The 21,769-nt window shown below is 39.0% G+C and overlaps 1 protein-coding gene across 2 annotated transcripts in view; it reads right to left on the bottom strand.

Annotated features, from left to right (window-relative positions):
- ATP8A2 (ATPase phospholipid transporting 8A2) overlaps window positions 1-21,769 on the bottom strand; it is a 651,836-nt gene that overhangs the window by 200,202 nt on the left and 429,865 nt on the right. The window contains exon 28 of one of the 2 annotated variants that reach the window (XM_030922372.1): window positions 162-236. The exons of the other annotated variant lie outside the window; for it this stretch is intronic. Within the exon in view, the coding sequence (XP_030778232.1) occupies window positions 162-236 (75 nt within the window). The remainder of the gene's footprint in view (window positions 1-161; window positions 237-21,769) is intronic. 2 annotated transcript variants of the gene reach the window in all.

Below are 21,769 nucleotides of genomic sequence, written 5' to 3'. Positions count from 1 at the left end.
CAGGATGTTTCACAGCAACAAAGGGCCTAAAGCTGTATTTGTGCTGCCTGCTAAGTATACAGATGATTGACTTACATACACTTCCCAGACATAAACAGTGAAGGAATGTCACTGAAGTTCTCAGTTCTGCATGCTATCAGATAGAGATGAAGAATGCTTACCACATTGTACAGGCCGATGCACCAACGTTCAAATAAAATCTGCCCAGAAAATCCATTAACAAAGGCGAACCAAAGCTGCAAGAGAAGAAAGTTCATGAAGTTTTATATCAATATTGACCTAAATGTTTCCATTCATCGAAGAAGTAGCGGGAACGTGGACCAGCAGCTGGACACAGCTGCTGAGGAATCACGAGCCACAGGACTGCAGCAGTTGTTCCTTTATAAAACATAGATTCCCGATATCACAGAAATCCGTATTGTAAGGAAAATTTATATTTAAGGCATACATCTATTTTAAGAGACAATATGCACACGTTCACAGAAAAACATATTTAATTTGTTTTTAATAGGTTTGGTATCAAAACTTTCTCATTGACTGGAGGAGTCTCAGCTTCACATTCTTGTTTTTCTCTAAAGTGGATTTGAGAAATACGATGTGTCTCTGCAGGACTTTCAAATAGATATAAATCATAAATTAAAAACAACAACAAAAACTCCTCTGTTCTGTGTTCTGAGTTCATAAATTATTGACCCTCCTTAATCGGATGTCTACCACCTTGACCAAGGTCAAAACAGAATCATATAAAAGAAACATGCTCAAATCATTTTTTGAAGTAATGAGAGATGTATAAAGAAGAAATAAAATGTGGACTGTTATTCATGCCTCCAAGTAGTCTATGATTCTAACTGATTAGGCAAGACTGATATGAAAACAAATATAGAGCCAAGTGCCAGGATATAATTAGTGTGCACGACAAAGGGTAAAACACTGTCAGAGGCCAGGTGCGGTGGCTTACGCCTATAATCCTAGCACTCTGGGAAGTGAGGTGGGCGGATCACCTGAGGTCAGGAGTTCGAGACCAGCCTAGCCAACATGGTGAAACCTCATCTCTACTGAAAATACAAAAATTAACGGGATGTGGTAGCAGGCACTTGTAATCCCAGCTACTCGGGGGTGCTGAGGCAGGAGAATCGCTTGAACCTGGGAGGTGAAGGTTGCAGTGAGCCAAGATGGTGCCACTGCACTCCAGCCTGGGCGACAAGAGCAAGATTTCATCTCAAAAACATAAAAACCAAAAAACCAAAAAACACTGTCAGAGACGGAAAGATCACCCAGATGTACATGTCTGAGTACACGGAGGCAGCAGGACTGGGGTGGAAGAGGGCCGAGCCACTGGGAGGTTTCTTCTAAGACAGAAACCTGAATTAGAAGGAAGCAAACATGAAAACATGGAATTTTAAAAGTTGCTGTTGAATAATCAGCTACATTTATACGAGATGTGATTCCAATGATTGAGGGCAGACTTGAGAGTGTCCCATACAAATCACAGAGTCAGCATTAGCTGTGTTACATCATCACAGACGGAGACCGCTGCTGGGGTAGAACCTAACTGGCAACACAGAGCAGACACCATGGCAACCAGAGTCGAGGTCAGCTCTGGTACTGAAATTTTAGTGAGGCAGATTTTTCAAAGTCAGTTTCTTGTGTTCACCAGATTAAGTTTCTTGAAGCAGGAAGCGTTCCCCATGCTGCTCTGTGCACTGCTATATCCAGTATGATACTCGGTACAAACAGGGACTCCCCAAGTCCCCATGAGCTCAAATTAAATGCCAATTCAAGTGCTAGTTCAAGTTTTCCTTAAATACAGCTTTCACCTTGTCATTCCTCTGTTCAAAAAACTACTAGGGTCCCCTCTTCAATCCAAGATAAACTTGCTGACTTTCAAAAATCCTTCCACACTTCTATTCACTCTTCATTTCTTTCTCCTTTTAAACGTTTTATTTTATTGTAAATTGACCCTTTATAACTGCATGTATTTATGGGGTACAAAGTGATATGAAACTTTCCGAATACAGGGTAGAATAATTAAGTCAAGCTAACCAACGCATCTATCACCTCAAATACTTACTTTGAGGGGGTGAGAATATTTGAAATTTACTCTTAGCAACTTTGAAATGTACAATGCACTACTAATTATATTCACCACACTGCAAAATAGATCTCAAAAAACCCCATACAACTTATTCCTCTTGTCTGAGACTTTGTACACTTTGACCATCACCCCGATTCCCTCCATCCTCTGTCATCACCATTCTATGTAGCATTTGATGCTCTCTCTCCTAGTCACTCAATTTCAACTACCCTTCCAACAGGTCTGGCTATTCTCAGTGAGGAAATATTGGTGAAGAACTAAGAACCAGAGATTCATGCTGTGTTCTGTGCTTGGAAAATTCCTACAACATTTATTCAAATACTAGCCATCCCTAAAACCACAATTTCAACCCCACTCTCTCCCGACCACTGGAGGTCTTGGCAATCAATACTTCAACCACACTTTTAGTGCAATGAGAGCCTGGATCCACGTCAGATTCAAACACATTAGTAAATTGTTTCAAGGGTTTTAAGTTAATTTTCCCAAGGCTGTGCTATAATTCTGAGTTCTCCTATTCAAACAATTGACCAAAAAGATATCTAGTGAGTATTTTATTGTATTGCAAAATCCAGTTAATATGTTGTCTTGTTGAAGGTAGCAGTGATATTTCTACTGCTCTGCCCTCCCTGTTATCAACTGAAAATAGCAAATAAAAACAGAAAAAAGCTGGGCATAGTGGCTCAAGCCTGTAATCCCAGCACTTTGAGAGGCCAAGGGGAGACAATTGCTTGAGCCTAGGAATTCATGACCCGCCTGTGCGACATAGTGAGACCCCCATCTCCACAAAAAATAAAGTTAGCTGGGTGTGGTGATGCATGCCTCTGTAGTCCCAGCTCCTCAGGAGGCTAAGGCAGGAGGATTCCTTGAGCCTAAAAGGTGGGCAGCTGCAGTGAGCTCTGATCGTGCCACTGCGCTCCAGCCTGGGCTATGGAGTGAGACCATGTCTCAAAAAAAAAAAAAAAAAAAAAAAAAAAAAGCAAACACATACACAACGAAACTATGAGTAGCTTTACTTAAAACTACAAATGATATACAATAGAGGCAAACGAATATGATCAGATTAGATCAAATCAAGGGAGAATGCCCACAGCAGACAGCACCTAATAAATTTTATTAATTTTTTAGATTAAACCAATTAAAAAAGGTTTCAAAGAAATGGGTGAAACAATCCAAGAAGCAGCCAAACTAACTCTAATTTAGAGGATACAATATAGAGGTCAGGGCAAGCAGTGGCAGAGGGTGAATCCTGGATGGATCCAACACAGCAGGCGAATTAAAGCTGAAGGGCAATATGCTCTTTCTCTCCTTTCTTTCAGGAATCAAGCAGGGAGGACACCAGGGCACCATAGAAAATACAAATGACAATCAACTTGGCAGACACTGATCAAGTTTCAAGGTGAACTGAAAAGAACAAAAAGTGCAGAATCCTCCAAGAGAAACCTACAACACACAGAAATTCCCTCTAGGGAATGCAGGCCTCCTCTAAGGGAAAGAAACAACAGCAAGGGAGGTGCTCATGACTGCAGAGTGATAGGAGACCAGAGCAGGAAGTGCTCCAAGACAACTTGGAATCCCCTTGCCCCTAGACACCTTCCAAAAATATTATAGAAAAAATAAGAGGACACGACAAACGCACATGAAATAATCTTTCCAGCGGAACAAGGCCACCCTACAGAAGAAAATCTCAAACATTCTTGGTGAGACTAAGAGAGCTAATAAAAACGTGAATTTTCTTAGAAATGAAAGTTACAATAAGATGTCTAATACAGAAAACAAAGACACAAATAGGAAGAGGTCAGTGTCACAGACTGAAGCCACCCTAAAGAGAAATGAAAGCCAGAATTGACACTGTTAGCAGGGCGCAGTGGTTCATGTCTGTAATCCCAGCACTTTGGGAGGCCAAGGAGGGTGGATCATCTAAGGTCAGGAGTTTGAGACCAACCTGGTCCAACACGGTGAAACCCCACCTCTACTAAAAATACAAACATTAGCCAGGCATGGTGGTGCATGCCTGTAATCCCAGCTCCTCCAAAGGCTGAGGACAGGAGAATCACTTGAACCTGGGAGGTGGAGGTTGCAGTGAGCTGAGATTGTGCCATTGCACCGCAGTGTGGGTGACAAAGTGAGAGTGTCTCCCAAAAAAAAAAAAAAAAAAAAAAAAGAACTGACACTGCTGAAACCACATGTAGAGATAGACAGTGAAGCTTGAGAAAACAATTCTCAGTAAATGTCAAAAGGTTAATAAAGATTTTTAAGAGAAATGGATAGAGTTAAAAGCCCTTAAAGATAAGCAAAAAAATTCCCAAAAAGATACACTTTAAAAAAAGAGGAAAACAGATTTTTTTAAATGTTCAAAGATATAACAGAAGAAAATTCTCTGAAATACTCTAATCAGCCAGTAGAGAGGGGATCCTTCATCCAGGAAACAAAACAAGCAACAGACACAGAAAGATCAATACCCACACATGTCCCGCTATAGGAATTAATGAGTTTTAAGATTTTATAGGATCAATTCTTCAGTATATTCACCCAGAAAAAGTAACAAAGAGAAAAAGTCAAGGAGGCTTGCTACTTCTCTCAAGAGGTGCACAACACCAAAAGGAGCAAAAGATGTTTACAAGTCCGTAGGGAAATCAAGGGTGATAGGGATTTTAGTAAAAGATAGAAACCAAGGAAACATCAAAAGCTGAAAACTAACATAGAATGTGATGACAGAATATTAAACATGTGTGTTATATTAATAATAAAAAATAAAAGCTCAGGTGGATAAAAAATAGAATCCAAAATACATGCTACATACAAGAAACATGTCAAATGAACACGAAAAAGACACTCTATTCAAAAAAGATCAATTTCTTAGCTTGGATTTACAAAGCCCAACACAATCAGGTCCCCACCTATCTTTCTGACAACACTGCATCTCCTTCAGTCAGCTACAATGGCCTTCTGTTGGTTCCTTGCAAGCACCGAGGACAGACGCAGCTTTATTATTTTGCACCTAAATATCAGCAATTATGTCAGCAGAATTTGTTTAATAAGTCATCTTTATCCCACTTGTTTGAAATGTCCTTTATCACATGATAAATTACCATAGTATTTGGAAAAGAATATGCGGTATTTCAGTCTCTATATAGTCAAATGAATTTCAGATGCCTTGAATATTTAAGCATAAAAAACAAAACTCTGAAAGCATTAGAAGTAAACATGAAAAACATTATTTTGCTGTATGTGAAAAATGACTCTTTGTAAGACATTACACTTAGAAATGAGGGACAAATTTGAAACTAATTAATTTCTATAGAGAAAAATATTAAATAAATAGTACAAACATATTTGAAATATCTAGGAAAACAAAGGCCCAATTTCCTCAATATATAGAGTTCTTACAAATCAGAAAGAAAACACCCTACAAGCTGCTAGAAAAATTGGCAAAGAGTATATGCAGCATGATCACAGAGGGAGAAAAGGCTTAGAAACATAGGAAATCTCATTTTTATTACACATGTACACAAATGGATATAGCTTTTTTTCTTATCAGATGGGTAAAAATATAAAAGTCTGATAAACTGGGGAAACAACACTGTAATATCCAGCTGGTGATACAGCATTATCTATAAATACGTTTAATTTCGTTTTCGTTTGAACAAGTGATTCCACTTGTAGGGACATACTCTAAATTATACCTTATAGCTGTAATCACATAGTGGTCAACACAAAAATAAAATGGTATGGCATTATTTTGAAAACAATGCCACACCCTTATATATGGAAAACAAAAAATCAGAGCCTGCATGTATATTGATAGCTGGTTAAAGAAATTATGGCTCTTCCTGTAAAGAACTCTATGTAATTTTAAAAAGATTTCATTTTAAATATAAGTCCGCATGCACTGCAATGCAAGAATCTCACAGATACGTTAAAAATGAAAAAATAAGGGTAGCACTGAATGGCCATGACCATGCAGAACAGATGTACATACTCATATATGCATGGCAACTTTCTGGGAAACATAAGAGATCATTAATATTCATCATCTTTAGGTGGTAGACGTGTTCTCTGGGGGAAACAGGGACACTTGCTTAACACATTCATGTTTTATTTATATAACTGTTTCAAGCAGTAATTCTCAGCTAGGGGTGATTTTGCCTCTGAGGAGACATTTCACAATATCTGGAAATTTTTTTTTATTGTCACACCTTGGGGGAGGGGCCTACTGACATTGAGTGGGCCAAAGATGCTGGCTGCTAAACATCCTATAAGGCCCAGAAGAGCTCTCTACAGCAAAAAATTATACAATCCAAAATGTCAACAATGCCACTGTTGAGAAACCCTGGACTAAAGAAATAAGTTTATTTGGTTAACCTGATACAAAACTTAGAAATCTTGTTTCTAACAGATGTTTGTTACAAACAAGATAATAACACATGGCTGGTTGCATGAAGCCATGATTCCGCTTATTATGTATGGGGGCTTGGGTTTAGAAAGCTTTACTCTTTTATGAATAAAAGAGTAATATTGTCAGGATCCACAAATTTGGATCCTGAAAACAAACACATAACTTTATAAATTATTAATGAGAAATTATTTCAAAGACTGAGTGAATTTGGTGTAATCAAGACACCCGAGTCATTGAAAATATAGAAGAGGGTAAAAATCTTAAGAAATACAGCATCTCCTTCCATGAACTGACCTTGTTGACATTAACATTGTTCCAAGCAATACTGAGTCATGTAAGAGGTTTCATTCTTCATTTCATTTAACATTGTTGATTAGATGAATGTTGGAATATTTCCGCTGGGCAGCCAGTGTTCTGATTCTGTCCAAGTTGGCAATGGATTGGCCACATGTTTCTTCAGAGACTTTTGATATGTTTGCACTAATTTTTATCAGTCGCAGGTGCTACAGCTTTTTGAGAAGCATAAACAAGCTCATTCTCAACATTTTCAGTTCAATTTCAATATGCATTCAAATAATCCATCATTAGATGATTGGACCTATTTATTTCATTGAAACTATTTACTTGGTAGAGAAAACAAAAAACAAACACAAAAAAGCCAAAACCAACATAAACAAAACAAAGCAAACAAAAATCCACTTCTTAATTTTAAAATCCATGAGCTGGTTTTCTCTTACGTTGAAACGCTCAAACTTGATTTCATTTTGGCAAGATTTCCATAGGTGAAACGGGGAAAGTATGAGAACGCAGTGTATTTTTAAATATTTATACAAACGTACTTACTTTCTATTTTACTTATTCACGAGACAGGTAAACGATGGCTCTCTGACACATTATAAAATCAGACTTTCACACTAGTAAGTCATATACAAAAGTTAATTCATACACAAAAAGGACGGCACCACCCAATTCCTAAACACAAGTGTCATTTTTGGTGGGCCACACGTTCCCAGCTGTGTACGCCAAACGCAGAGCCCTCAGGACAAACAGACGGTCCATCCCCCATCTGACGTGCAGTGACTTGGATGGTGGCTTGCTTATAGCCACTAAATTTTACTTTTGGATTAACGGGAAAACAGATTCCTCTGCCTTTAGTTTCTTGTTAACTAGGAATGCTGTTAAACGAATACAGTCAAAGCCCAGAGAGCCAGATCCCGACAGGATGGCCTCAGACTTGGTGAGTTGGTAGGAAAACCTGCCAAGCACTGCTGGCTTGCCAAGCTCCTGGGGTTTTTGGTCCTCAAATGTAGCGTTGTTATGAGCAAACTGACCCAAACTTATTAAATGGCTTTTCCTTCTTGGAAAAAAGACCCTTCTTTGCTTTAACTGCTGCCTGACTGCCAAAAACGCAGTAACCGTCTTGGCTAATTGCACAGGCTCCTGTCTGGACGTCCCGCTGCCATCGTCCAACCTCGGCGGGTTGTACCTGCCGCCACTCTCAGGCTCTCAGCTAACAGCCGACACTTAACAGACGACTACTTCATGTGGAAAAGGGATGACCTGCTCCTCTGTTTACTCTGCTCTTTCAGGATCCCTGGTAGAGGACTGAAGAGAAAAAGTACCCTATGGAGAATATTGAAGTAAATTAACATACGGTTTCTCACTGAAGTGGCAATAACATCACGATCTACTGATTTGCATATCAGGTCTGGGCTGATAAACTGGCACCAAAGGTATCTGTTTAAATGTCAAAATGCTTGTTTTTTTGAAACTTGATCTGGCCATATGTAGTCAGATAAAATATAAACATATACTTTGTCTAGAAATTCTATTTCTGGAAATCCACTTCACATAAATGAAAGTACCAGTATATAAAAACCCATCTTGTTTTACAGTACTGTTGGTAGCAGAAAACAAAATAGGAAGCACAGACAAAAAAAAAATCTCTAAAGTTCTTTAGTAGGGGGTGATTGTAGCGAATCTATGAACTAGAAACACCTGTCTTTTAAAATGTTAAATTTATAAGTATGGAAATGAAGGAATGCCCAAGAAATAGCATGAGATTGACAAAGGAAAAGGTAAAATAAATAAATAGGTAAGTAGGTAGGGAATCAAGGGAAAAACATCAGAAATGCTATCACAGAGCAGAGGTTGTCAGGAATAATAATAACAGTAATAGTAGTAGGACATCCTAGAGTATCTTTTTTTTTTTTTTTTTTTTTTTTTTTTTTTTGAGACAGAGTCTCGCTCTGTTGCCCAGGCTGCAGTGCAGTGCCACCATCTCTGCTCACTGCAAGCTCTGCCTCCCTGGTTCACAACATTCTCCTGCCTCAGCCTCCTGAGTAGCTGGGACTACAGGCGCCTGCCACCACGCCTAGCTAATTTTTTGTATTTTTAGTAGAGATGGGGTTTCACCGTGTCAGCCAAGATGGTCTCGATCTCTTGACCTCGTGATCCACCCGCCTCAGCCTCCCAAAGTGCTGGGATTACAGGTGTGAGCCACTGCGTCTGGCCTAGAGTATCTTTTTCTGTTCAATAAATTATGGGATGGAGTGGCCAGAATTAAATGGAGACTAGAAAGGATACTGTGGTAATGACAGGTCTCAGCTATAAAATCTTTGTAGAGTTTTCTGTTGCTGACTGAGTCTTAGGCAGGTAAAATGACCAGCAGCAAACATCACATATTAATAACACTTCTAAGGACTTTTCAAGGCAAACCAACAAAGTTACAGAGTAATGCATAGAATCCATTTTTGTTTTTTGTAAAACCACAACGAAAATGCTATATGTTTACATACATTTGTATTAGCGCAAAGAAAAGTGTGGACGGTTGACCAAACTGTTTCTATGGATTCCTGAGCAGACATGGAGCCAGAAGAGGAGATGTTATTTTTTCCTTATACATTTTTATTATCAGTGTAACAAATAAACATTACTTCAACTTCAAAGAATTATGTAGAAGAGAACCTGCTCGTCTTTATCACCACACCACGCTCATTGTTCTCTTCGGGCTTGTCGCATTCTGTAATTTTTATTGTACTATTATCTGGCTATTCCAGGTGCTCAGAGATTATATTGGTTCCACTCAATACTGTACATCTAGGATCTAGCACACGGGTGGACACACAGTAGGTGCTCAATAAATGGATATATGCAGAATATTAATACTTAATGTTAAAGGGGAAAGCTCATCTAAAAGAGGATTTTAAATAAGAAAACCACACACTGCAGAATTGTCGTTTCTGTTATTTTTGATGATGATACAGGCTAACGTGTATTTATTGCTTATTCTGTTCCACGAACCTTTCAATACTTTTTTTTTTTTTTTTTTTTTTTTTGAGATGGAGTCTCGCTCTGTCGCCCAAGCTGGAGTGCAGTGGCCAGATCTCAGCTCACTGCAAGCTCTGCCTCCCGGGTTCACGCCATTCTCCTGCCTCAGCCTCCCGAGTAGCTGGGACTACAGGCGCCCTGCCACCTCGCCCAGCTAGTTTTTTGTATTTTTTAGTAGAGACAGGGTTTCACCGTGTTAGCCAGGATGGTCTCGATCTCCTGACCTTGTGATCCGCCCGCCTTGGCCTCCCAAAGTGCTGGGATTACAGGCTTGAGCCACCGCGCCCGGCCCTGCAATACTCTAAATGAATTATCTAATTTAAATATCTTAACAATCCTAACAAAAGGTGTTATTCCATTTCACAAATGAGGAAATCGGGGCACGGAGAACATGAAAGATATTATGGCTCATTTCAAATAGGTGTTTAGTAGACTGCAGTGACTCGCAGTCAATTCTACTTATTTAAAAGTAAGTAATTTTTAAAACATTTAAGTTAAGGCAATTCAGAATCAAATGAGTATTCATGGCTACTAACTTATTATATTACTGATACTTTAAGATTGTCATGTGAACAAAACACCTAACTATAAGCACATAAGCGCACCAAAAAATTTATGAATTATCCAGATATTTTTTCTTGAATGCCAACGGATCCTTTTAAGATTAGGGTATAAACTGTTTGAAAAGCAAGCTTTCAAAATCTTCCCCATTTTGTACAACAAAATGCAACCACTCCAGTTTGAAATATTATCTGGCAATATTTTGCGTGAAAATATTGCAATCTTTTGCTAAAATGGTTGAGACTGACCTAGCAGACAATCAGAAGTAATCTTCTCACCCTTCATTATCCAAATTCCTTGAATAAAAAACAACACAAATTAAATACTAATGGGAAATCCAGGTTATGTTTAAAAGGACTTGAGGTGTCCTTTTAACCTAGAGGGGGTACAGTGGCTCCCGCCTATAATCCCAGCACTTTGGGAGGCTGAGGCAGCAGGACTGCTTGAGCCCAGGAGTTTGAGATCAGCCTGGGCAACAGAGTGAGACCCCGTCTCTACAAAAAATTTTTCAAATATTAGCTGGACATGGTGGCACATGCCTGTAGTCCTGGTTACCTAGAAGCCTGAGGTGGGAGGGTCGCTTGAACCAGAGAGGCTGAGGCTGCAGTGAGCCATGATTGTGCACAGGCTCCATGACAGAGTGACATCATATCTCAAGAACAAAAAACAAAACCAAAAAAGAAAAAGAAGAATAAAAGGACTTGAATTTTAATCTCGAGAGTTTAAAATAGAAATTATGACATGGATATAAATGTAGCAGATGATGTGCACACATACATTTTTTACTTTAGTCTGGCATTTTCTTTTCCATTAAAATCCCAACTAATGCAACAAAGTTGAATCTTATAGCTCAAAGTCACAGAAGTTAGTAAAAAGAAGTCTGGTCAACATTTAAAAATTCTAATTAGTCATTTCTCAGCGTTATAAAATGTCTGTTTCTGCAAAACTACATGCTTACTCGATGGAACATCAGGTAAACACAAAATCGTGTTCTCCCCCCATAAAAGACCGTAATACCGACCAGATGGGGTATGCACAATTAAATTGATTTTTAATAAGAAATTCTTGGCACAATAGAACATAATCGCTCCACATTGTGTCAAGGACTTCGTAAATTTTTTTTATAGTTCAAGGCTCAGACTCTTCAGTCCAAATCCTGAGCTGGCTTGCTAGGGGACTGAATAGCTCTCGAGACCAGTAAGGAAATAATGAGCCTTTCATCTGGAGGTCACTGGTTAGGATCTGCTATCGTTCATTAATGACACAGCTGTTTCCAACCTCCTGGTGTTGGAACAGTGGCAGGGGGTTTATTATGGAAGGGGTAGCAGAAATATGTACAAGATCACTTCATTTATGGACAGGATCTATGGCAAATATTTGAGAACATGTGTTTTATAACCAATAAAGTCACACTCTTAACTTATTGAAAGTAAGATTTAGTGCCTGGCTGCATAGACTAGGATCATCAGAAGAGATTTTGACGCTATCCCTCTACTTCCCATCTGCCACAGTGAGCCTGTGGCCTGGATAAGGTGTGAGCTTGCTCTGTGTCTTATTTTCTGGTTCTGGAAAGTAGAGCGAAAGGTCTGTCTACTCTCCCAGAGGAGGGTTATAAGGAAAGAATCACATATATAGATTTGAAAAATTCAGTTACTGAACTGTTTACTAAGATCCTGCTTCAAGTTTTGCTCTGTGCCATGGGTAGGACTTGCCAAGGTGAGACACCATCTCTGTCCAACAATTCACTCTGTTTGGGGACAGGCATGGGACATATCTGAGGTACAGAAAAGTTCTTTGGGAACACAGGAGAGGGAGAAACAGGTTCTGTCTGGAGGAGTGAGCACAACTTTTCCAAATGTGGTGGCCACTTGGGCTGGGTCTTGAAGTATCAGATTCCATTCATCAACTGGGTGGGGGGAGAAGGGGCAGTGAAAGTAGAGAGAACAACTTGTACAAAAGCCTAGCAGGTGTGAACTGCCAGGTGGCTGGAACAAGGAAAATGAAGTGAGAGAAGAGGGCTGGATTCAGACCGTGAAGGACACTAGACAGGAATTCTCCAAATACATGAGCAGCTGTGCACACATTCACTAAGAGAAATCTAAAGATCCGTGTATCTACAAACCTCAAAAACTATCTCAATACGTTTTATGTACTGTTTTGTATGGTAAAACATACAGAACATAAAATTTACCATTTTAACCAGTTTCAAGTGTGCAGTTTAGTGGTATTAAAAACACTTACCTTCATGTGTACCCATCACCATCATCCATCGCCAGGACTTTTTTCATCACTCCAAACTGAAATTCTGTATTAATGGTATTAATTAAACCAATAAATGGTATTAATTAATTAAACCATTAAACTCTGTATTCATGGGTATTAAGCAACTCTCCTCTCCCGACAATCCCTGCTCTGCCTCTATGAAAGCACACAATATTTGTCCTTGTCTATGTAGCTTATACTTCTTAACAGAAAGTTGTATTCATCCATGTTGTAACATGTACCAGGGCTTCATTCTTTTTAAGGCTAAATAACATGCCACTGTATTGTATATAGCACATTTTGTTTATTCATTCATCCATACATGGAGATTTTGGTTGTTTCCACTGTTTGGCTACTGTGAATAATGCTGCTATGAACAGTGGGATAAAAACATGCGCTCAGTCCCTGCTTTCGATTTTTTGAGATACATACCCAGAAGTAGAATTGCTGGATCATACAGTAATTCTATGTTTAACATCTTGGAGGTACAGCCATGCTACCTTTCAAGTGGCTAAAGCATTTTATTTTCCCACCAGCAATGCACAAGAGTTTCTTCTACATCGTCAGCAACTCTTTGTTTGCTATTGACAGTAGCCATCCTAATGGGTATGAAGTGGTATCTCAGTGTGGTTTTAAATTGAATTTCCTCAATCATTAGTGATGCTGAGCACCTTTTCATATGCTTGTTGGATATTTGTATATCTTCTTTGGAGAAATGTCTACTCAAGTCTTTTGCCCATTTTTGAATTGGTTTTTTGCTGCTGTGTTTAGGAGTTCTTTAGATATTTTGGATGTTAATCTCTTATCAGATATATGATTTATAAATATTTTCTCCCATTCCATATGTTGCCTTTTCACTGTTGATAGAATCTTTTGAAGGGCAAAAATGTTTAATTTTGATGAAGTCCAATTTATCTATTTTTTATGGTTGTTGCCTATGTTTTTGGTGTTCAAGTAAATGTTGCCAAATTCAATGTCATGAAACTGTCCCCTTATGTTTTTTTCTAAGAGTTTCATTGTTTTAGGTCTTACATTTAGGTCTTTGGTTCATTTGCAGTTATTATTTTTTTTTTTTTTTGAAACAAGGTCTCACTTTGCCGCCCCGGCTAGAATGTAGTGGCATAATCATGGCTTACTGTAGCCTCAACCTCCCCAGGACTCAGGTGATCCTCCCACTTCAGCACCCCCCTCATCTCCATGAGTAGCTGGGACTACAGGAATGCACCACTACAACTGGCTAATTTTTGTATTTTTATTTGGTAGAGATGAGATTTCACCACATTGCCCAGGCTGGTCACAAATTCCTTGGCTCAAGTGATCCACCTGTCCTGGCCTCCCAAAGTGCTGGAATTACATGTATGAGCCATAGCATCCGTCCTGAATTAACTTTTTCATATGGTGTTATGTAAGGGTCCAACTTCAATATTTTGCATCTGTATATCCAGTTTTCCTAGCCAAATTGTTGAAAAGACTGTCTTTTTTTTTTTTTTTTAATTGAATGTCAGCACTCTTGTTGAAAATAATTTAATCACATATTCCAGGGTTTACTTCTGGGCTCTCTATTCTATTCCAGTGGGTCTACGTATCTGTCTTCATAGTAACACACACAGTTTTGACTACTGTAGCTCTGTAGTAAGTTCTGAAATCAGGAAATGTTGAACCCTCCAAATAGATTGTTCTGGCTATTTGGGGATCCACTGGGATTCCATATGAAGTTTAGAATAGGTTTTCCTGCTTTTGCAAAAAATGTCACTGGGATTTTGAGTCTCTAGACTCAATGCAATCTCTACATATTTGCGTTTAGGTAACATCTAACATTTTTAATGGTAAGGATAAATGGTTTTAAAAGATATAATTTCTGGCATATTATAAATATTAAAACTATAAAATAAATTTACATCACTTTTTAATGTGGCTAATGGATTCTAAATACCAGACATTCATCACAACCCACTTTTAAAAAGACATTAACAAGCATTTAGTGTTTGTGCGCGCGTGCGCGCGCACGCACACGAAGAGATTCATTATAAGGAATTGATTCATGCAATTAGAAAGGTGGGCAGGTCCCAAGATCTGCAGAGGGAGTCTGTAAGCTGGAGACCCAGGAAAAGCTGATGTTTCAGTTCCAGTCTGAAGGCAGGAAAAAAAAGCTCATGTACCAATTTGAAGGTAGCCAGGCAAGAGGACTTTTACTCACAGGAGGGTCAGTCTTCTGCTCTCTTCAGGCCCTCAGCTGACTGGATGAGGCCCACCCACATTAGGGAGAACAATCTGCTGTCCTCAGTCTCCCTATTTAGATGTTAAGCTCATCCAAAAGCAGCCTCACAGAAACACCCAGGATAATGTTGACCAAATATCTGGGCATCCCATGGCTCAGTAAAGTTGATACAACATTAACCATCACAGGGTACTGGGGGACACATAGCTAGAACCTCTACTCTGGAAATGCTTCCATGATTTCCCCACCTCCATAAGATTCCATAAAGTGTCCTTTCTCTGTTCCCACAGCCTCATCACAGGCCATATTATATCACATCATCATATCATATATCATATCATACCATATCATCATATTCCATAACATATATATCACATCGTATCTTATCATATCACCATATCGTATCATATCACATCATCATATCATATCATATCACATCATATCATATATCATATATCACAATCCTGGCTGGCTTGCCTGTCTCTCCCACCGGACTGTGAACCCCTTGATGTCTCTGCAGTGCCCTTAAGACCTTACTCTGGAGTCAGACCAACTGGCTAACATCACGGCTCTCCTACTCTTAGCTGTATACTTAACCAACTTCTTAATTTTATTTTGAGTTCTGGGGTACATGTGCAGGATGTGCAGGTTTGTTACGTAGGTAAACATGTGCCATGGTGGTTTGCTGCACCTGTCAACCCATTACCTAGGCATTAAGTCCAGCGTGTCTTAGCTATTTTCCTGATGCTCTGCCTCCCCAACCCCCACAGGCCCCAGTGTGCGGCGTTCCCCTCCCTATGTCTGTGTTCACATTGCTCAGCTCCCCATGGAGTGTTCGGTCTTCTGTTCCTGTGTTAGTTTGCTGAGGATAATGGCTTCCCGCTCCATCCATGTCCCCACAAAGGACATGATCGCATTTCTTTGTATGGCTGCATAGTATTCCATGGCATACAGGTACCACATTTTATTTAACCAGTCTATCATTGATGGGCATTTGGGTTGATTCCGTGTCTTTGCTACTGTGAATAGAAACAAGCATTTTTTGAACAGTCAAAAATTTTGTATCATTCCTTCTACCTTAAACTTGTTTGCCATTCCACTTGACACATATAGTTTTACCATAATTTAATGTAGTTTTATTGTATTGATCACCTGTTATACTTCACAGAAATGGTAAATGGAAATAAAAATTTTGTTTTCATTTCTATTCCTGTTGCTCATTTCTATAGATCTCAGTCCTGAGAAATCTATTAATAGTTCACATATTGAAAAGAATGTAAAGCTTCATTACAGCAAGAGCCATCAATACTTCAGATTTCTTCTGAACCATATGCCAAAAATAATATGCAAAGTTATTTGAAATCTTCTATCTGCTGACATTGTGATTAGGTCATTTTCTAAACTTCTAAAAAGCAAAGAAACAGAAACCACTGACTTGTGAAAATATTATTAATTAGTCACAAGAACCATTTACTTTCTTAACTTCTGAGAAGTATGTATCTGGAGGTAGACCAAGAAGTTTCAAATGACCTTGAATTATCCCTGCTGTGGTCTCATTTAGATTTATCTTTTTTCACTCAGTATACTCAGCAAAGTTTGAGGAAAGTAAAAATGTTTCATTTGTAATAGTCTCTTGCTACTTCACTGCCATTTGATAAAATAGTTTTCTCTTATTACACATGGCTAAGCTTCCTCATATTGTATTATTTGTGAAAAAGGTTCTCCCCAACATAATCGGTCACTCAACATATATCATATGGCTCCTCTGTTTTAACCCGAAGTATTTATTCAGGGGCAGAGACTTCATCAGACATCACTGGCCACAATCAGGAAGCATGACAACCTCCACAGCCATCACTGAGAATGCGAGCAGGGAAGAGGTGACAGAAGAGGTCAAGCTAGCCCAATGGCCATGTCTGTCCAACAGATCAAAAATGAGAGGAGACAGTCACTGAAGGTGTCACATGCCTTAAGTGCTCTTTCAAACCCTAAAGTTGCAGATTTAGCTCATTTAAGTTTTGCAAAATTTTTGCCACACTCTGACAACACCTCTGTCTTTACTTTCTACCCAATCAGTTACATCAGAATAAAAGACTGATTTCATATTTCAACTACAATGCCCATGTTAATAAACATCCCATGATGACTCTTTTGCTTCTGAGCTTTCACTCATAGACACAGATGGATCCGATGAACAGAGTCTGGCCATGACCTTGGTGTCTCCATGATATCAGGGGCAGTTGCCTCCCATGCTTCTCACCAGCAATTTTTTTGGACTTTTGCTCAGGAGCAAGGTATCGCTGACCACTGTATACGGTGAGAGGGTGGGTTGTACCACTGAATAGATACTGCCTCAACTCCATGACAGAAGATAAAGGTACTATCAGGGTCCGGATATAATAAACATCGGCAGCCTTTTTTTTCCCCACTAAATGTTGTCTCATTGGTTTGTGTCCCTAAGATTTGTTGTATCATGGCACATACACCACAGTAAGACTTGAAGAGGTGAGATATATTCCTTCCTTTTGTAAACTGGGAAATGTAGGCTCTGGAGAGGGAGGTGGGGAGGGAGAGCACAGAGTACCATGGAAGTTGACCACTACGAATGGACTCTCGTGGAAAGTTCATCTGTCCTTAGGAATACTTTCTGCTCTCGAATCTGCTTTCTCAAAGCAACTGGGAACACAGGGTAACTACATCAAGGTAGTGGGGCAGGGGGTAGCATGATTTACTGATAGTTTTTGTAAGTCTAACCTAACCACTGACTTGTGAAAGTATTTGTTAATTATTTGTTAGGTAATTGTTAATTACCTAACAGAAATGTTTAGGAGGCAGGCTGGAGCATCAGGAGAGGCAGGAATTCCAGATAGGTCAGGAACAGTGATACATGCCTTTAATCCCAGCTGTTTGGGAGGCTGAGACAGGAGGATCACTTGACGCCAGAAGTTTGAAACCAGCTGGGATTAGTCTTGAAGAAAGATCCTGAGATGGCCCAGTTGATGGTCCTGATATAGGGTGGCAGCAAAGAATGACTCCAGGCCTCTTCTGATAGGAGACAGGAGAGATGGTAATGACCCCAACCAGAGATGAAGCTCGGGAGGGACAGGGCCAAGTGGTAGATAAATGTATTTTGTGGGCATGTTTAATATGCAGTACCTGTGGGCTCTTCAGGAAAAAATCCAGAGCACAAGGCTGATGCTCAGGGGAGAGTTTCTGATAAGAAAAATGTTTGTAACATTAGCAAATATGCTATAACCACAACAGTAGAAGTCTCCAGCGAGGGAACCTATGTAAGGAGGCAAAAGAAAATCCACTGTGGGCCTCTGGGTGACAGTAACACTTAAAGGTCAAGGGCAAGGACAGAAGCAAATAAAAGGCCCTTTGCAACACATTTCATAAATGGTACCTAAAGTTTATGGTTCCTCTGCTTTAACCCTAAATAAGTATGTATTCTGGGACAGAGACTTCATCAGACATGACGGGCCACAATCAGGAAGCATGACAACCTCCAGAGCCATCGCTGAGAACAGCAGCAGGGAAGAGGTGACAGAAGAGGTCAAGCTGGTCCAATGGCCATGTCTGTCCAACAGATCAAAAATGACAGGAGACAAACAAGGCCTAACCTGTGCCGCCCATGGTAAAAACACTCTCCTCCTTGGCCCTCCATCCCAGCTGGTAGACCCCACCATCCTGGCTATCAGCTTCTGGTCCTCAGAAGCGGTGGCTTCCTCAAGGGCCCCACACTGGGAGCTGCCTGCAAAAGGCTTAGCACTAAGATCCCTGCAAGAACAAAAATGGCAGACAGCACCAGGAGCCCCACCGCTCAGTCAGCACCACGTGTCCCTCCCAGGCCTCAGAAAGCTGCAGATGGATGATGCTGGTGCATTCAGCTCACAGCTTCTCATGGAAAAACATTCTTGAACACTTGTTTCTTTCTCCTTCCCCTTTCTCTTTGCTCTCAGTTTTTATTTTCAGAAGGAACAAGTAATACTTGCCTTTAAAAATTCCTAGCAATCAAGCTACTATCAAGGTCATTTTATTCCCTATGCTTAATTATGGCATTATTAATATTCAGAAAATAACATAATTTATTGCAAATAATTTTAAGGCATTGATATAGCAAGTTGTCTATTGTAAGTGCATACTTTTATGACTTCAGAATAGTAGCTGAACAATCAGTAGAAATATTTTTCAATCCTGCTGAAAAGCCTAAGAATACTAAAATAGATAGGGAATCAGCAACTGCTCAAGGCAATAATTACAGCATGGAATGTGTTTTATGAGGAGTAAAATCCTCAAAATATATTTTATTGCTGCAGATACTTGTATATTAGACTTTCACTAAATAAGCTAATGGATGATGTAACCTGAATATATGACACAATCATGAACATCTGGAAAAGAAATCCACAGCTAATTCCATGAACGGTTCTCTTAATTGTCATCCAAGTATCAATAAATATATAGTTAAAATGCAATATTCTTTGTAATTGCACAGTGTAAAATCCCTTTCCACAGTAGGATTTAAAGGAGAGGGATAGTGCTTTTCATTATCTATATCTGCTAACAAGTTTGTTCCCTATTATTTTCATAACAATAGAAATTCTATTGCTTTCTGGAAGTTCTTCCAGGAAAGGAAAATAAAAGTGATAAGCAATGAAAAAAGCTCTCACCTTTTATCACAGGGCCAAATTACTGTGAACATATGTTAATTTTATTAGCATCTGAAATGTATTAGCCATTCAGTATTTCAACGTTTGCATTATTAGATGGATGTTAAACAATGTAATTAAGAAATAAAAGCTAATTAAAGAAAGATTGAACTCACTCACTGGAGCTTTTAAGAAAAGTTTTCACAAGAAAGAACACAGAGAAAACAGAGATAAATGAGAGAAGAAAAGAAAACGTTAAATAAATGTTATTTCATATCCTCAAAGAGATAGGAGAAGATATTACATCTGTAAACTAAGATCAGAATGCTTGTAGGGAAAAAAAGACATAGAAAAGCACTTGAAAATTAAAAAGAGAGAAAAACGTGGCTTATAAAAACCCAATCCTCAATAGAGGACCTAGAAGATAAGTCACGGAAATATCCAAAACAGTAAAAGGATAAGATTAGAATGTAAACCCAGAAGAATAAATATATGACTAAGTTGTAGAGACAAAATGTAGAAAATGCAAAGGAGGATATTACCAAAAAATAATAGAAGAAAATTTCCCAGACTAAAGAAAACCAGTCTTTAGATTGAAAGCACATTAAGAAAAGGAGATTCACACAAACACATATCTTTGTAAATTTCAGAACACTAAACATAAAGAGAAAATGGAGTCCAAATACCAAGGATGGAGAATCAAAATTGTATTGAGTTTCCAATCAACCAGAAGGAAGCTAAACAACACATAGCATTCTGAGAGAAAAAGAATTTCAGCCTAGAATTTTATACCCAGCTAACTTACCAGTCAAATATAATAAAAGAATAAGGATATTCTGGCTATCCAATGTCTCATAAATATACTGCTGATGTAACAGTAAAAATCTATTGATATATGTGCTTCAGGAATGAGAGTGAAGAAACTGAGAGTAAGGAAAACAGTGAATCCAGGAAATGGTGCCCTCCTGGAGAGCATCAAAGAGAAGTGAAGTTCAGCAGAAAGCAGAGGCCTAGAGAGCAAGCAGTCCAGATGGGGACTGGAGCAGAGGGTGCTTCAGAAGGAAGGGGAAGGTGGACAGGAGACTCAGGAAAACATACACTATAATGGAACATCTGGAGAGTATTAAACAAATGTGGGATGCAGTTAGGGTAAAAGACAAAAAGAAAGGCCATTAAAAACTACAGAGAAAACCGAAACCTGAACAAGAAAGAAAAAATAATCATACTTCTTAGCCCTACAATGAACATTATTTACATAATTTAAAAAGGTTATCATGGATATCTGAATTAGTTAAAATTAGAGATGTAACTATGTGTGAAGGGAGAAGGAGAGAAGATAAGGCTGCAATGTAGAGAGGGAAATCCTCATCTGTTGAAACAGGAAGTCAAAAGATAATGTCTAAAACCAACAAATTTTGGTATATTGCAAAATAGGCACACATATTCAGAGATATGAAGATAACTTCCAGAAGAAACAATTGGGTTTTCTTTGAGACAGGGTCTCGCTCTGTTGCCCAGACTGGAGTGCAGTGGCACAATCATGGCTTACTGCAACTTCAACTTCCTGGGCTCAAGCGATCCTCCTGCTTCAGCTATCCGAGTAGCTGGGACTCCAGGAACATGCCACCACGCCTGGCTAATTTTTGTGAGGTTTTTTTTGTAGAGATGGAGTTGCATCATGTTCCTAGGCTGGTCTCAAATTCCTGGGCTCAGACAATCCACCCCCTCCAGCCTCCCAAAGTGCTGAGATTAAAGATGTGAGCCACTGCGCCTTGCCCTAGAAGAAACATCTAAAGAGGCGTTCTTTAGGGTTTATGACTAGAAGAGAAGTACAATGGGGGCAAGGATCGTCATTGTTAATGACATTAAATATATTCATACGCTGTATATACATACACATACACACAAGTATACTATGCCTCCAGCTTCTGTAACTTTTAAACTACCTGTTTTATTTTGATTTAAAATGTAATGTAATTGACTTCATTTTCCCAAGACATTATAGAAATCATTGACTAGCTAGTACTGTTTTCATTTCTACATTGACATTTGGATTATATTTAGCATTCTTCTGCTGCCAAAATTATGTCACTGATATTGGTATGTATTTCATTGCCAAGTGCCTTTCACACACTAATTATCAATTTTAAATCATGTGATTACATCCCACTCAGTATAGCTGATATAGTTAAGAGGGAAAAAACTCCAGGGAAACAGCTGCCTCTTTGTTAAGATGACAGGATCTTTTAGTACAG

The sequence above is a fragment of the Rhinopithecus roxellana genome, chromosome 18 (assembly GCF_007565055.1).
Source record: "Rhinopithecus roxellana isolate Shanxi Qingling chromosome 18, ASM756505v1, whole genome shotgun sequence".
In the NCBI taxonomy this organism is placed as follows: Eukaryota; Metazoa; Chordata; class Mammalia; order Primates; family Cercopithecidae; genus Rhinopithecus; species Rhinopithecus roxellana.
This window is presented reverse-complemented; position numbering and strand designations above follow the sequence as displayed.